Source organism: Pundamilia nyererei, unplaced genomic scaffold, assembly GCF_000239375.1.
Source record: "Pundamilia nyererei isolate P.nyererei 1_Seehausen unplaced genomic scaffold, PunNye1.0 scaffold00138, whole genome shotgun sequence".
NCBI lineage: Eukaryota > Metazoa > Chordata > Actinopteri > Cichliformes > Cichlidae > Pundamilia > Pundamilia nyererei.
In genome coordinates, this window is record NW_005187539.1 from 669,486 (window position 1) to 685,007 (window position 15,522).

At 38.9% G+C, this 15,522-nt stretch overlaps 1 protein-coding gene across 1 annotated transcript in view; it reads right to left on the minus strand.

The window, feature by feature from the left end:
* The window catches only part of plcl2 (phospholipase C like 2), a 38,159-nt gene extending 26,051 nt beyond the window's left edge, over positions 1–12,108 (minus strand). Inside the window, exon 1 of the mRNA XM_013913592.1 lies at positions 11,513–12,108. Within this exon, the coding sequence (XP_013769046.1) occupies positions 11,513–11,764 (252 nt within the window). The 5' untranslated portion in view covers positions 11,765–12,108. The remainder of the gene's footprint in view (positions 1–11,512) is intronic.
* Positions 12,109–15,522: the final 3,414 nt, after the last annotated feature.

Sequence of the window (15,522 nt, forward strand, 5' to 3'; positions counted from 1 at the left end):
AATTAATTGATTAATTAAATATTTTCCAATCGCATTTGTTGCCTCAATAACAAGTTTGAAGTCTCACTCTATACAACATAAAATTCATTTTGTCAATTAAGGTCCCCACTATAGTCAGAAAGGAGAAGGCAATGCTCACTGGACAACAGCTTGGAAATGACAAGTTGTTAGCCAAGTAGTGTCCATGATGTTTGTTTTAAAAAGCTAAGACAGCATCCAAGAACAACTGAACTAGTAACTAACTGTACTAACTGTAAGTAACTAACTAACTGTTCAGTCGACCATGCAGCTGATTTTTCTCCGTCATTACTTGGCCTTTTTGGAAGGCACCATATATTTTTCTATGCAGGGAAAACATTGTACATGGAGACCGACAAGTCTGCTAGAATACTCAGTTAATCTGCTGCAAATTTTATTGCAGGTAAGACAAAGTTAGCGAGCAAATGAGTGCATTTGCGTTGAACCTTTAGGTGCCAAAGTTGGATGTCAGACCTTCTCGGTACCCCTTTTTGTTTTAAGTACCACAGACAACCCGTTTGTTTGTTCTCCGAAGTCTTGGCAATTGGGGAAAAAGACAAAAAGAAAAAACAAACAAACAAACACATTTTAACCGACAAATATAAAAAACAACGTAAAGTTAGACTTTTCTGCAGGATATGTAAGGTTTGGGAAGGTAAGCCTTCAGAGGATTCACTGCAATTTTATCTGTGGTAGTATTGGCTGTAGGGGAAAAATTCACAAGAAGCTCCACACGAGGCTCCATAAATATATCATTATATACTCTGTGAGGAACTCTCCAGTCAGTTCCTCCAGCTGTAGAATAACTTCAACACAACCATTCACAACTGCAGAACTGCATGTCAGGTCCAGCAGAGCAGCAAGTAAAACTAGCTCGACAAAAATGTTGGAAGTGGGTTGACAGGTCGTTTAAAAAAAATGAATAAATAAATCTTTAAAAGTATTTGATATATGAAGCTAAAAATTCACAGCAATCATTATTGATTATCCATATTATCATTATCAACATATCATTATATATCCAAACTTTTGACCATACATTTTGAGGCAAATCTGAGATGGTCAAGCAGAAGAGGAAGCAGGAAATGTGGCGAAGCAAAGCAGGGCAAAGACGTGCAGTGAAGCCTGGGATTAACTATGATTTCAGATTGAAAAACTGGCAATTTTGTTTGGCTCTTTACACCACTTATAGACAAGTCTTGCAATGTTACAGCTCCAAGTAGACTGTAAAACTGTGAAACATTGAGAAATTCTCGCATTATTGATGGCAGGTCAACACTGCATTTCACATTTTGGTAAGAACTCCACCAGGCAATATGAAGCAAAACTGTCATGTCAGAGTTCAGTATAAAAAAAAAAAAGACTGAAAAGCAGTGGCACATTCTCAGCATCTGATAAGGCGTCCATGATGAGGCAGCGCGATGCAAGCAAAATTGACACCATCCGTTAGCTGGAGACTGCATCATATTTCCACCTTCAGGAGTCGTATTACCATCACAACAGCTGAACTGATTCATCCGTGGACTCTCTTAAGGCTGAACAGAAGGCACTGAGAAAAACAGAGACCTGACTAACTTTGTTTCATTTCTAAAAGGACTACAAAAGGTTAATATGCAGAATCAATCCAACATATTAATGCACTACTTTTCTATTAATGTTATTGTCATACTAACATCAGTAACATAACTCAAAGTGAAAGTGATCAGAACTCAAGAACAATGTTATTGATAAACACTCCCAGAGAACAGCTGTTAAAGGTCCCTGCAGGCAGGATATTAGTTTGTGATTTTAATCACACAAAGCTTCCCAGTTTATAAAGTCAACATAAACACTAAATGTGATCTAATTACAATAACAGAAGACTCAGTGTAAACAGAGCTGGAGATAATATACACATTAATATCTTCTCACAGTTTATTTTTATGTGAGTATTAAATATTTACTGTGTAGAAGTTACAGTTACCCAAAGCGATCCACGTTAAAAGAACTAATGGGACAACAGAAAATAAAGCATGAAGTCTATAGCAGTGCTGCAAAAACGGTATTCATAATCAATTTATCTGAGGATTTTTTTCATTATTGAATCATTTGAAATTAAATTAATATATTACAGAGACACAGTGCTTTCACTTGACAAAAGCAGCCTTGTTTTCCTGAATTAATGAAACAATTATCTCAAAAATTCTAAGAAAACTCAAATTTTATTACTCCATTTTTTCTGAATGAACAAGACATGTTAAAATCCCAGAAAGCCTCTAATGCCCTGAAACCTTGATTTCATAAGCAATAAAGAGCAAACCCTTAATACACTTAGGGGTAATTCACTCAAAATTCATCCACAGAGTCTACGTGGTGACCAATGATGTTGACTCAAGAGACAAAGGCACAAGTATATCCCAATATTTCAAAAGAAAACTATATTTACAAAAGAAAAAATCATGTGACCCATCATTAACAATGAAATCAAGCTTTAAAGTCAACATAAGCTCTTTTAGGATTTTAAGATGTCCTGTTAATTCAGATAGCAAGTGTTTTTTTGTTTTGTTTTTTAATGAAAAGCGCCGTCTTACGCTTCCATAGAAATTAAGAAGCCAAGTAGCAGCCAGGTGCAGCTAATCAAATACAATCAGTCAACAGCAAGAGTGACCAGGGGTTTTGGCAGTTTGTTGGTCTGGGGCATTCTGGTGTGTTTTAACACGCTGCCAAAATCTTCCTAGAAGAAGACCTCAGAGCAAATTCACCTCAAGGTCAGAACGTTCAAACTCAAGAGCTCTTCGGGCCTCTACGGGCCTCATGCATGCATGTAAAAAGTTAAGGTTAATAACAGTTACAGTTAGAAAAAGACTGACAGAAAATATGGCTCCTTTGCCAGGAAAAAGTCTTTCTCTCTAAAAAGAACATAGCAGCACAGCTTAGCTTGCCTTTAGGTTGCATGTGAGCCAAGTCCAGACCTCATCTCAACTGAAATGAAGAGAGCTGTGCATTAACAAATGTCCACAAAACTTCAGTTTAGTTCTGCCAAACGTGGCTATACAAGCTACTGAGCCATGGGGTGTACTTAATTTTCACAGGACTACCTATCATCCTGTGTAAATGTGTTTGTGAAAAATATGCTTGACTGCATATTAAAGTATAAAATTAATGCCATCCATTACAAGGGCATAGAAGGACTTCTGCCGTTAATGTGGTAGAAATGTATTTGATGCCAAGTTTTTTGAGCTACCCCTGAAATAACTTGGTGAAGCAAACAGCATTTGTGTAAATCAGTGACACCCGACCTGGTAAATTAATAGGCAGTGATTCCGGTAAGTGCTTCTGCAAGTTGCCTTGCATACGTAAACACAACAGCTAGATGTGTGACGCACAGCAGGACATCAAGGACAGCTGTCAAAAAACCATCAATAAATTATACAATCAGCTGCCAGCGGCACTAGTTCAGACAAATGGATAAGACTCCAGCACGCACACCGCATTATTCAAGTAACTTTTTGAAGAAGAAGAATAAATTCAGATTCCATTTGAGAAAAATCTCTTCTTGGCAGATTCAGGCTAAATGATGATGGGCCCGTCTGTCGTAACATTTCAGTAGTACATAGTAGCATGCATAATTAAAGTGACAATGCAACAGCAATAACACCACCACTTGCAACATCATATTTAAAAAGGAAAGCGTTTCGCCACCCGCTTTACTCAATCATGCCCTAAACAGGACTTCAGACCTTTTGTCTTTCTTTTTTTTCTAAACTGCAGAATTTAAGGATTATATCAGTTGGTTTCTTGCTCGGGGACTAGTAAGTTTGTTGAGACTCTTTTTCACACTGCATTTCCCTAATTAATTTTCATACTTATTTCTCTCTGGGCGTTTAAAATAGGACAAGCAGTGACTGTACACTTACACATTCCAGTGTGAGTACTCACATGGAAGAACGTATGGCTGTGCATTCAACAGTAATTATATAGCACAGTTAATTAGAGTGTAGAAGGGAAACACCAGTGCTCAAAAGCTATTAATAAACATGGTAAACACTGATGACTGCAGTATGTTACAGCAGGTATAATAAGAGCATCCTTAATCTATATCTATCGATATTCGACTCAAGGAAATACTTTCACAACACTACAAGCCAAGTATTCAGAGAATTTACCAGCTAAGACTGACATTGAATGATGCCTCAGTCTTCAAGTTGTATAAAACCTGATCTTGAAATCTTAAAAGGTGTGCATAATGTAGCATGTGCATTGCATACCAGGAGCTGAGAAGAAACAGCAGGAGAGTGCTAGTATTATCTGTTAAATAGCGTGTGATAACACCAGTATTATCCAACAAGTTGTGTTTCAGTTTTGTGAAGTGAAATTCTAGTATTTTAATAGTCTGGTACTTAATACTAATTACCTGATATTTATGTGTGTGCATTACATCTGTACACTTTATGCTAGCGGTCCCCAACCTTTTTTGTGCTACGGACCGGTTTATGCCTTTAAGGTGTTGCGGATAAATACAACAAAATAAAACCAGTACTGGTACCCAAAAAAGAAGATTCATTCATAACACACGGGAAAAGACCCAGGGAAACAGAGTTAACGATAAAAACGATTTTAAAAAAATAACGATAAAAACCCTGAAAACCATACATTTCACACCTGAGCTTCAACTCTCGCCCGATACCAAGCGACTCGTGGCCCGGGGCTCGGGGACCGCTGCTTTATGGTACCTAACCTTAGCTATTATGTTGAGCTCATGGTCAAATATGTTATCTTTTGCCTCCAAAAACCAACATGGCAGAGACCAAAACTGATGGGTGACATCACAGTGGCTACATTCATCTTTTATATACAGTCTGTGCTCATCACTATAAGGAGGAAACTCTCTCCAAGCAGTCTGCTTTTACACACCCAACCACTGCTAGAAAACATTCAGTGTTCTGCATCGACGTAATGTAAAGCGTTTGTGTAAATGTAGATCTTTAAAAATGGAAAAGCACCCCTGTATGAGTTGCCACTGAAACTAAGTCAGCAATCTGATACAATGATGAAGATCACCATGACGTAACTTGTTTGGACTCACAGCACGGCTGGTCCGCCATAATTAATGCCATATTGTTTTCCCTTTTAACAGAAGGACATCACAGTTTGTGTTCTTCTCATACCAGAGCTGTGAAAAAAACTGTTGTTTATAAAGCAAAGTAATGGAGTGATTCAACTTAATCGAAAGGATCTGAGGTGGGACATAGGGGTAAGAAAAGTGTAGCTACGAGATGCACTGCCACCCAAAAGCTTCACAGGTGAATGCTTAAAAAAAAAGAAAAAAAGAAAATGGACTGGTCAAAGTAGTAGCCATATCCCAGTAGATAAACTGGGAGCAGCAGAAATAAACTTTTTGTTTTAAATTTCAAGCTGTCAAAGAAGAGTTGTTACTGAATGTGCGCATACATCTGTGAAGACACAACCTTCCAAACCAGGTATACAGAGTGTTTTCACTACAATCACAAGAACCAGTGCCTAAATTTTTTTACAGCACTCAAGCCCAATAAAAAGGGGGGACAATGCAGATGAAATGCCCTCAAACATTTTGTTTTGGTGTCATTGAGGGTCTCCTCACTCTTTGTTATATATAAACCACTATTATGAATTTTATGTCGCAATCGTTTAAAGATGAAACCTACCACCACGTCACTGCGTCCACTTCAATATGTAAACCAGGACAGCTACAGATTACTGGATTTTTAACCTTTAAAAAAAAAGGTTCACTGGCTTCATTTTCCAAGTTATTTAGGTTTTTTATAGCACAAAGACACATAACTACAAGTATTACATGTAGCTACAAGTAAGTACATTTTATCTGAAAGTGTTTCTTTTCTCAAATCCCTTCAAACCTTCAGAGGGTTTGAAACATCACTATAAAAAGAAACTTCATCTTTCATAAAGAGGATGTGGCCACCGGACAATGAAATCATAACAGCAAAAACTGTTTCCAATTATTAAGAAAACCTATAACCTAAAAATAACTCTAATCTCTCCTGCTGCATTATTTTCCACTGCACGAGTGACTTTTCATGTTTTTCCATTGCGTTCAGCTACGGCTAGGCTTTACAGACCAAATTCATATTGACATTTTATGTTTCAGTATTTTCAACAAAAGCAACTATGCGAAATGTCACAAACAAAACTCTGGTAAATATCTAGATAATATTTAAACAGTTGGTTTCTTTATTAAACAATAGCTGCCATTTTTAACAACTGTATTAGAACAGACTTGTGCTAGAGCAATGGTAGTTTACCCTTGACTGGGTAAACTACCTCGTTTCAGTCTGTGATAGTTTTTTCTTCCTTCCACTCTGGGGCTGTGTGAGGCACAGATCCACTGATCTTACCAGGTAGAAAGCCAGCCCCAAGCAGAAAGAAGCACCGACCTGCACAGAAACTGAAGGCATGATCGAGCGTTGACATGGACGGCAGCAAAACCAATTTAAGCTGTCTACAAGAAATAAATAATATAGTTTAAGTATACAATATATGTAGAATATTTTCCCTGCATCAGCATGAGGCTCCACTGGAAAAAACAGGAATTTACTTTGCTAAAAATGAGACATGTTTATCTATAGGTTCCTCAATGGGTTAGTTTGTGCTACTCTCTGACTTTGATGACAAAATGTGTTAGTTCAGATTAACCAATAAATTCATTGATGCACCAGCTTTTGTCAACATTATGTAAAATAAGGTCCTACCATCTAGCTTCATACGTCTTAACTTTTATCCATTTAAAAAAAAAGAAGAAGAAGAAGAAAAAAAACAATCATTTTAAACATGACTACTGTCTTTCTAGAGCAACACACTGCAAAACTGCACCATTAGCAGGACTGTCATCCGTCTTACTTTTTACCTGAACTGTTTGCAACTTCTCATCACAGTGTAAGGGATGCTGCAGCCCTGATTAGTAACAGGGAGCTGGATAACATCTGAGACGCAGATGTTAACTGGCATTATGAAAAACAGGCAAGATCAGTTTAACTAATGGTATCAGAGTTGAAAAATTTAGTTCAGAGGTTGTGAACTCGTAACTCTGAACCCACATACAACTCTGCCAGCCTGCAATCCCCAATTCATCTACAGGCAAAAAGTTAAATGAACAAAACTATAAAAATGACAATGCTAAGTTGAGGTACCAACAATCATAAACAGCCCACTGAACAGTAGTCAGGTTTGGTAACATTCTATTTTTATTACAAGGTTCAGACATATTTTGTGGCTCCACACGGAATTTTGTTAGTCCAATAAACTTAAAGGTTGCCAACTCCTGGTCTAGTCAACAAATCCATCACAAACCCTCTCCGGTTCTCTAGAGCAGCGGTCCCCAACCCCCGGGCCTCGGACCGGTACCGGTCCGTGAGTCGTTTGGTACCGGGCCGCGAGAGTTGAGGCTCAGGTGTGAAATGTATTTTTTTCAGGGTTTTTATCGGTTTTCAGCGTTATTTTGTTATCGTTTTTATCGTTAACTCGGTTTTCCTGGGTCTTTTCACGTGTGTTATGAATAAATCTTCTTTTTTTCGGTACCGGTACTAGTTTTATTTTGTTGTATTTATCCGCGACACCTTAAAGGCCGGTCCGTGAAAATAATGTCGGGCATAAACCGGTCCGTGGCGCAAAAAAGGTTGGGGACCGCTGCCATAGAGGTCCTGGCACATGAAAGTTCTCTGTCACTGGGATGATGAGCGACAGTCTGAGCGTAGATTTGGGGTGGAGTATAGCATTATTCAGCAACCACCAAATTAAAAGCTCAACAAATGGTGTAATTTTGTCACCCAAGGACTTTGGCTTGACTCAGTATGTAATTTAGGAAGAACGGCCCCAACCATGCAGCTTTAAATGTGCACTGGCTTGTAACTCTTAACCACACACATGTATACACACCCACACTAATTATGTGAAACAGAAACCTTTCTAGAATTCAAGTTGTTAAGCACAGAGGTACTACAAGCTGTTACTATGACACCATGGTGGGTGATGTTCCAACCACATCCTCCCATCGCTTCAGAGAAAGAGTTTAACAAGAAGTGATTGTGTGAAACAAGCCGTCTCGTAAACGCTGGCCTACTCCTTCGCCACCAACATCTCAGTGCATTACTTGATCAGTCATACCTATCAGGAACAAAAACAAATACCTGCAAGAAAGGATTTCCTTGTAGTCAAGGGCACAGCTTGCTGCATTCTTGATTTACTGGATGTATTCCTCAGGATATTCAGAGAGAGTTTAGTCATCACGCAAGTGGAACAGTGAATGATTAGCATGTTGCAGTTTTATTTTCCATTCACAGACACATTTACGTATGCAACTTAAATTGTTTTTGGTTTTTTTTATAATTTCAGCTTTAAAAAAGGGAAATTTGGAAAATAAATTCCACTTTAGTTAGCTTTATTGTTAGTGGGGGTTTTCTCTTAATTTTTTTAACCCATTGCTGATTAATATTTTCACTTCCTGTATGAACACAAATCTTTTTACCCAACTGACTTCTCCTAATGGCGGCCTACTGTGACATATGTTTTGTCTCCAACTTGTCGTAAGTTGTCTCTGCTGTGATTCACTAGATATTTATCCATCTGCGTACTGTGTTGCTAAGGAAATGCCACAAAACCATTTCAAACTACCTGAGGTACATTTCACATATTTCATTATGCTTTGTCATGAAGGCTACTGTTATACAATCTGATATGGCGGTTATTGAATTTAGGTCATTGAGCATTTAAGAAGGATTTCTCATCTGCATGGATAGCCTGGCACTGCACCATCATGTGGAAATCGCTGGACCAGTTAACTAAAATTGGACAGTTGCATGAAGAGCATCGATCTCTGCCTCTCCTTGGACAAAATGTTCTCAGTTCAATCAAAAATATCTTAGAGAAAAAGTCAGAAATCTTTTCATATCTATTACATTTAAATAAACGTGTCTGAATTCAGGGCATTTCTTAACACGTGCCTTCAGATCTCTCGGGAACTAAGACGGACTCTTGCATAGTGAGAGATTACTTGGAATTTTGCACCATTGATTGATGTCGATATTATCCCCGTCAATCATCAGGTAACATCAAAGCTCAGCAGCTGCAATTTTCCAAGAATTTGCCTCCTTGCTGAACCTGTTGGCAAAAATGTGAGCACCTGAACCCTGCCCTGCATCCAGAGCAGAGGAACTTTCCTCAGGTATAACATCACAGATCGAAAACTGGGTGCTCATTTTGTGTTAATGCACAATTAGGACACAGACTTCACTCAAAAGCACGCTGCTCTCTGATAGGTGCCTCTGAATAAATTCCTCACATGGCTCATGCATTTTAAATCTGGCAGGCCCCTGAGGAAATAAAATCCCTGGTCTAACAGCTAATTTACTGACCTCTAGAAGCCAAACGTAAACACGCATTTTAATTAAAAAGGCACACATTTCTGAGATCTTTTGGGAGCCATTTTGAGTCTCTGCTAGGTTAACGTTTACCAGGCAGACAGTATAAATAATGTGAAGAACAGAGTAGTGAGCAGTTTGTTCAGTCTAGACAGCATCTCCAGTGCAGTCTTGTGACTCACATTGTGACAACGACAGTAGCAGTGGGAAAATTTACATTACAGAGCTGCTGACATTAGCTAAAGAAAATGTCTTGGGGCTTTCGACATAATGTGCAACGTGAGGAAGTGTCATCATCTTTGATACCCTTAAGCAATATTCACAACATCTACACCCATGAGGTGACTAAACCAAAAGACAAAGCTTTAGACTGAGAACCAAAATCAAATTACGAACCAGCAGATTAGACCTCTGTATGTGTCAAATGTTTAGTATTTGCATACCTCGCAGAAACATGCACACTTGTGCATTTCAGCAGCCATATTAGTATTCAGAATCAGCACCTGGAACATGTTAAGTCTTGCTCGCAGACTCTCGCTGACCACATGGCTCTCTCCCAGCAGCATTTTCTCGTGTTACCTTCTACATTATAAATACTATGATAACAGTGTGCAGGACTAATCTTAAAATTGGTGCATAGGTGCAGGATTTTTCTGGCAAAAAACATGCCTTAAGGAAACAGTGACGTTTCTCTTTTTTTGGCGGGGGTGGGGGGTTCAAAAACATGTCGATCATACACAGAAATTCAGCATGATGAATTTGATTTATGGTGCATAAGTTGCAGATCATTTCTAATCAGACAATTCAGTGGTTGCTTTACAAATGAATTTACAGATAAAATGTGAGAAGTGGTTGAAAATGCAAACCCAGCCTTCTCAAGCCGCTCTTTGCACAGCTTGAGAAGATTGGCTTTGGTATATTCTGCTCTACAACTCCTTCCAGTTGGAAACGGTGGCAGCGCTGGTAGTTGGAAGTGGACCAGAGGTGCGCAAGTAGACGACTATAAAGAATAGAATGAAGAAATTCAAATCGGGTATGGTTTTTGTTTTCTACGAGTGGAAGTGCAGAACTTTTTGATTACAACAAGCCACGCAAACAATGCAGGAATGTTCTTCTTGTCAGGCGTAGCTCGACATGCATCCTGACAACACTGGAGGAGCTGACTGTTTTATGATTCGTAATGTTAAAGCAGTCACACACAAAAGACCTCTCTGATTGACAGCCTCAGCAGACTGAGGCAAAACGATTTGTTTATATTTTGGAAAATGAGGTTCAGTGAATTAACTATCAACTTTTTTGTTGTTGTTGCTGTGTACCACCAGATGTACTGAAAAATAAAACAGGATTAGTAATTAGTGATTTTCAGGTAAGTTTGGAAGCGCTTTGGTGCAAGCCCAAATTCACTAGCTGCCAAGCTGAGGCATGTTTGGTTGAAGTAAGTTCAAGATAGTTCATTGTTGTAAAGACATGTTTTTAACCTCAAGCAATGAAAGATGCTCCCAAAGTCAGTAAGTGACACTGAGTAACTACTATGATTACAATAATCTGTCTGATCTGCCATAATCAGACAGCACTAGGGAAACATAAAACATTTTTAGTCGTGCATAACATTTTATTAAGAGCACCAGCTACTATCATTACCCTTCCACTCTCTCATCCCCACTTTACATCAGTCATTTACGGGTATTTGTTGTTCTCCAATTTAATCTCTGTTATTGCGCACATTAGTTTTCCCTCCTAAATTAGCACAGACAGCATATTACTTTGAACCACATGCTTCACCTAAACGTCTGTTTCTTCCCTTCTGGTAACTGTATCGTGGCTCTTCAGGCACAAGTGCTTTAGTAGCCAGAATTTCTTGACATACAAGCTAAAGTCAACAATACACTCTGCTATAGACATTATATTTAAAGTACAGGATGTGCTTCCTATTACTGGCTCATATTGTGTGAAAATTTCACAGCAATCATGGTGCACAAAACCAAAGATGTACACAGAAGAGACTGCACAGTAACTTCCAACATCCAGTGTCCTGCGTAGATGTGCAACACACTGGCTCACCAGAATGAATGGTATAACACAGAGGCTTGAACTTCAGTGTTTACCTTGATAATGCTGCTCCTGCGTGGTATTTCAGATTTGGTGTCCAGACCGGCAGAGGTGTTGGCGTTGTCCACCCCGGTTTGGCTGCCAGGTGCGACGAGGGATCCCGAGCCGACCATATTTTCAGATATCCCACAGTCTCCATTCAAGACCGACACTTCGCAATGCGTCTTACCAGCTGCGTTGTCGCTGGGCACGGCAGTATCGTCGGGATTCAATGGAGGCAGGCTGCCGTCCTCTTCAAACTCCGCCATAGGCACTTCGAGCACACACACACGCTCCCTTTCTCTCTCTCACACACACACAAGCTGACGAGCTGCTGGGTAACAAAGCCGTATGTTTCAGCCGTACTCCCAATTTCCTGCCTGGCCTATTGCCTCGATGTAACATTTACACCAAATCACGCCGTATCATCTCTCGGTGCAGATAGCTGACAGGTTCCTACAGAGAGAGGGGTTTTCTCCGTGCATTGTGCTCTGTGGAGAGAAACCACAGCGATTAGCATAATTAGACAGCATGACAGTAGTAACAACAGCAACGTGAACAGTGGCAGCTTTTGTACAGAAGGCGTTCAGCAGTGCGCTGAAAGCGGATGTTAACTTGCAATCACTACAGGCTGTCATCACAAATGCAGCAAATACAGCCGGTTTTTCCCCATTTATGTGCATGCTTTCTTGTGCATTTCTGCACAAGTTCGCACACACAGCGACTCCATTACGGTCCATTTAACTGTAATAACAATAATAACAACCCACCCACACCAGCGTACCGGTGGTCGTTAAGGTAAATAACGTTAACAGAAACTTATCAGGTCAATTAACGTCTCCACTAAAGTCACGATTAGCTTCATGTGACGCTCGTCGGTTTTGTGTACTTGCCTTTTAAAGCGCCTGGTCCCACACTATCCATGAATGACCCGTCTTCTTTGAGCACAGCACCCTTGGCTGTCTTTCACTACTGTGTGCCGAGCAGCGCTTAGCTTAGCTACAGCTAACTCCACTCGCCTGCTAGCTGTTTGAAGTTAGTTTTCCCAGCCAACTCAAACCCTAAAAAGGAAGGAGAGAAATGCTTCCCCTGAATTTTTTTTTCAGGTCAGACTTCAGCGGTTATTACGTTTTCTTAAAAGAAAAATGAGAAAAGAAACGAAAACGTTGATTTCCCGTTAAATCACGCGCATACAGTAGTCTCCATGGAACAAAGTTGTGTATGTCTCGTGAACGCGCAGCAGGAGAAACAGACCGAGCTGTCAATCAAACCCATAGACAAGGGCTGCCAAACATACGGCCTGCGGGCTCGTACCGGTTCGCCACAGGGTCCCGTTTGGTCCACTTGATGGTTTGGCAAAGTGTAAAAATTGCAGAATAAACCTTAATTACTCCTGTTAATCAATAACATGTACCACCGGTCCTTTTGTGGTGGTGCTGAAACTGAAAGACACAGAACGTATTTATAGATCTAGTCCAGTGATTTAATTCTTAAAGGTGTCAAATATGTTTTCAATGTTTTATTACTTTACGGTGTGATCTGTAAAATATAATGTACATGTACAGCCAACGAAATCACACTTATCTCAAAAGACCTCACCTGCTCATCATTAGTGTTATAAATTACTCTCAGGAAATAAGAAAAATGATTAAGTAAGAAGTAATACCCCTTGTTGTAAAGTTATAGAAATGTGTTTTTTAATGGTTTTTAAGGTTTTTAAAAATGTGAGCAAAATTAAAAAAAAAAACCTTACCTGTGGCTGAGCTGAATAGTTCTCAAAGTTTTACTTCATGTCCAGAAGAGAATATTTGGACGTGTAATAATATTTACTTATTAAATGATTAAATATAAACAATTACAGAATGTTTTTACTGAGCTTACCCACTTAAGCTGAAATTAGGTTGCACTTTGACTAAAATAAGTTAGAAATCCGTGCTGTAGACTACCAGGAAATATTAGACCCACACACACACATCAATTACTTTCACTTTTCTACATAGCAAACAAGGCTGCGTGCCACCCACTGTAAAATACCCACATGCCTTTCACATTACTCTCACATAGTTTAAGTGTTTTCTTGCTGACTTATGTCACATAAGTCAAAACAAAAGTATGTGCAAAAAGGCCACAAAACCAACAGCACCACAAAGTCACCAAGAACATACAGAGAGTAAACTAAGGGTGACTGAACAGCATTTCAATTCCAGGTTTGTATAAACTTTTCAGCCATAAATGGATATAAATGTTGGATGTTACCTATCTGTCTGAGCTAAAATAAAGGTTACAACGTATTCCAAGGAGACACAACATACCATGCATGCAGTGCAAACCAACCCAAATCCTCTTTTTATGGTAACATTTGGATGATTGGAACAGAACTTTTATCATCGTTTCAGCCACGATAATCATTATGTCGAATAATTTGTGTCTTACATGGAATGTGGATGACACAGTGCATTTGTGTTTTCATTTTCGTCACAGGGAATTAAGACAATGTAAAGTTGGTTTTCCTCACTTTCACAGAAACTCCCTTGTGAGTGAACGTAGCTGATTATTGTAATAGCACAACGGCCATCTTCATTGGGTAAGTGTTTCGTGTTATGTCATACCCGGGGAACTATGTGCTAGAGTAGGTCCAACCACCTGGGAAGGGGTTCAGTGTGAATTGTAGAAGTGTTTTGGGGTCAAATGCATTTTTCATGCTTACACCTGCTTTGTCGCTTAGGTCATGTCAGAGCAATGAGAAAATGCAATTTTGATAATGTGGTTTAACAGTTAGAGCTCATTTTCACTTATCAAGTGAGAAAATAAGCCCTGTAGTTATACTGTTCCAGTCACCATTCATTCTACCTACAACATTTAACAAGGATAATACAAAAAAACCCACCAAAAACATAAATAAGTCTTGCTGGTGTAGTTCTGCTTTCTTTTTCTTTAATTTTATTATATATTTCTGTATCATGTTATCTTCTTTTCAAGCATCATCTGTGAATAATGCATAAAAAGAAAGTAAACAACACGAAACAAAATAAAAGTCAACAGGAGCAAGAAGCAAGTGCACACAAAAGATTCTTGGGCAAATGTCATTAATCTCACAGTTTTATTCATCGGTTTCACATACAGGAAGTCCTTGAAGATACAGGAAATAGATGGATAACCAAAATATCGTCAAGCTGCTTTTAGGAAGAGCAAAGACAACGTTCCATGGAAAGCCTTTCTACAGCAGGGAATGCTGTTTTCTAACAATGACCTGGCAGGATTGACTCTACACTTACTTTTGAAAGTAAACAGATTAATGCTTTGAAATATAAACTGCTTTCTCTGCATGACTGTAGGACATGTTCTGAATGACTAATGTTGTTGTTGTCCATCTGAGTGGTATTTATGATGAATCAAAAACAGCTCACATTATGTCTAATTTCCTTGTATTTATACGGACGGTGCTCGGAAGATGTACTAATCTGAAAGGTGAAGTAACGCCTCTTACTACATAACAGTCTCATTGCACTATTGCGTCAGATTTCTTGTGAAAATATTCTCACAGTAACTACTCTTTGAAAGAAAGTAATCGGGTTTTAGGAGGGATGATTAAGCGATTTAAAATATTAGTCATGCATAGTCAACACAGACCTTAAATGTAATTCTTAGAGCCTAAATTCATACCCTCCTTTACAAAAAGACACGCAGAGTGAGTGATGAGGCTTAACGTTATTTTACATGGTTTAGTAGGCTTTGTTCATAGTCCACTGCCTCAGATGAAAGCAGCCAAAGCAAGTGTTGTGAAATACAAAAGCAGGAGGTGGGGTGAGTTGTACAACAGAGACATCTGCTGACTTATAATGGTACACTGTCTTTTTTTGTGCAGGGCAAAGTTTGTTCTGACTTGTCCTGTGACCATTCGCGTTTGCATTACAAAACACTTATAATAATAATAAAAACAAAACGTCTACCCATGCTGTTATGTTTTAAATATAAAAGAGCATTTTCCTTTTTCAACGTGGTCTTTTTGCACAAGTGTGTAAAACAT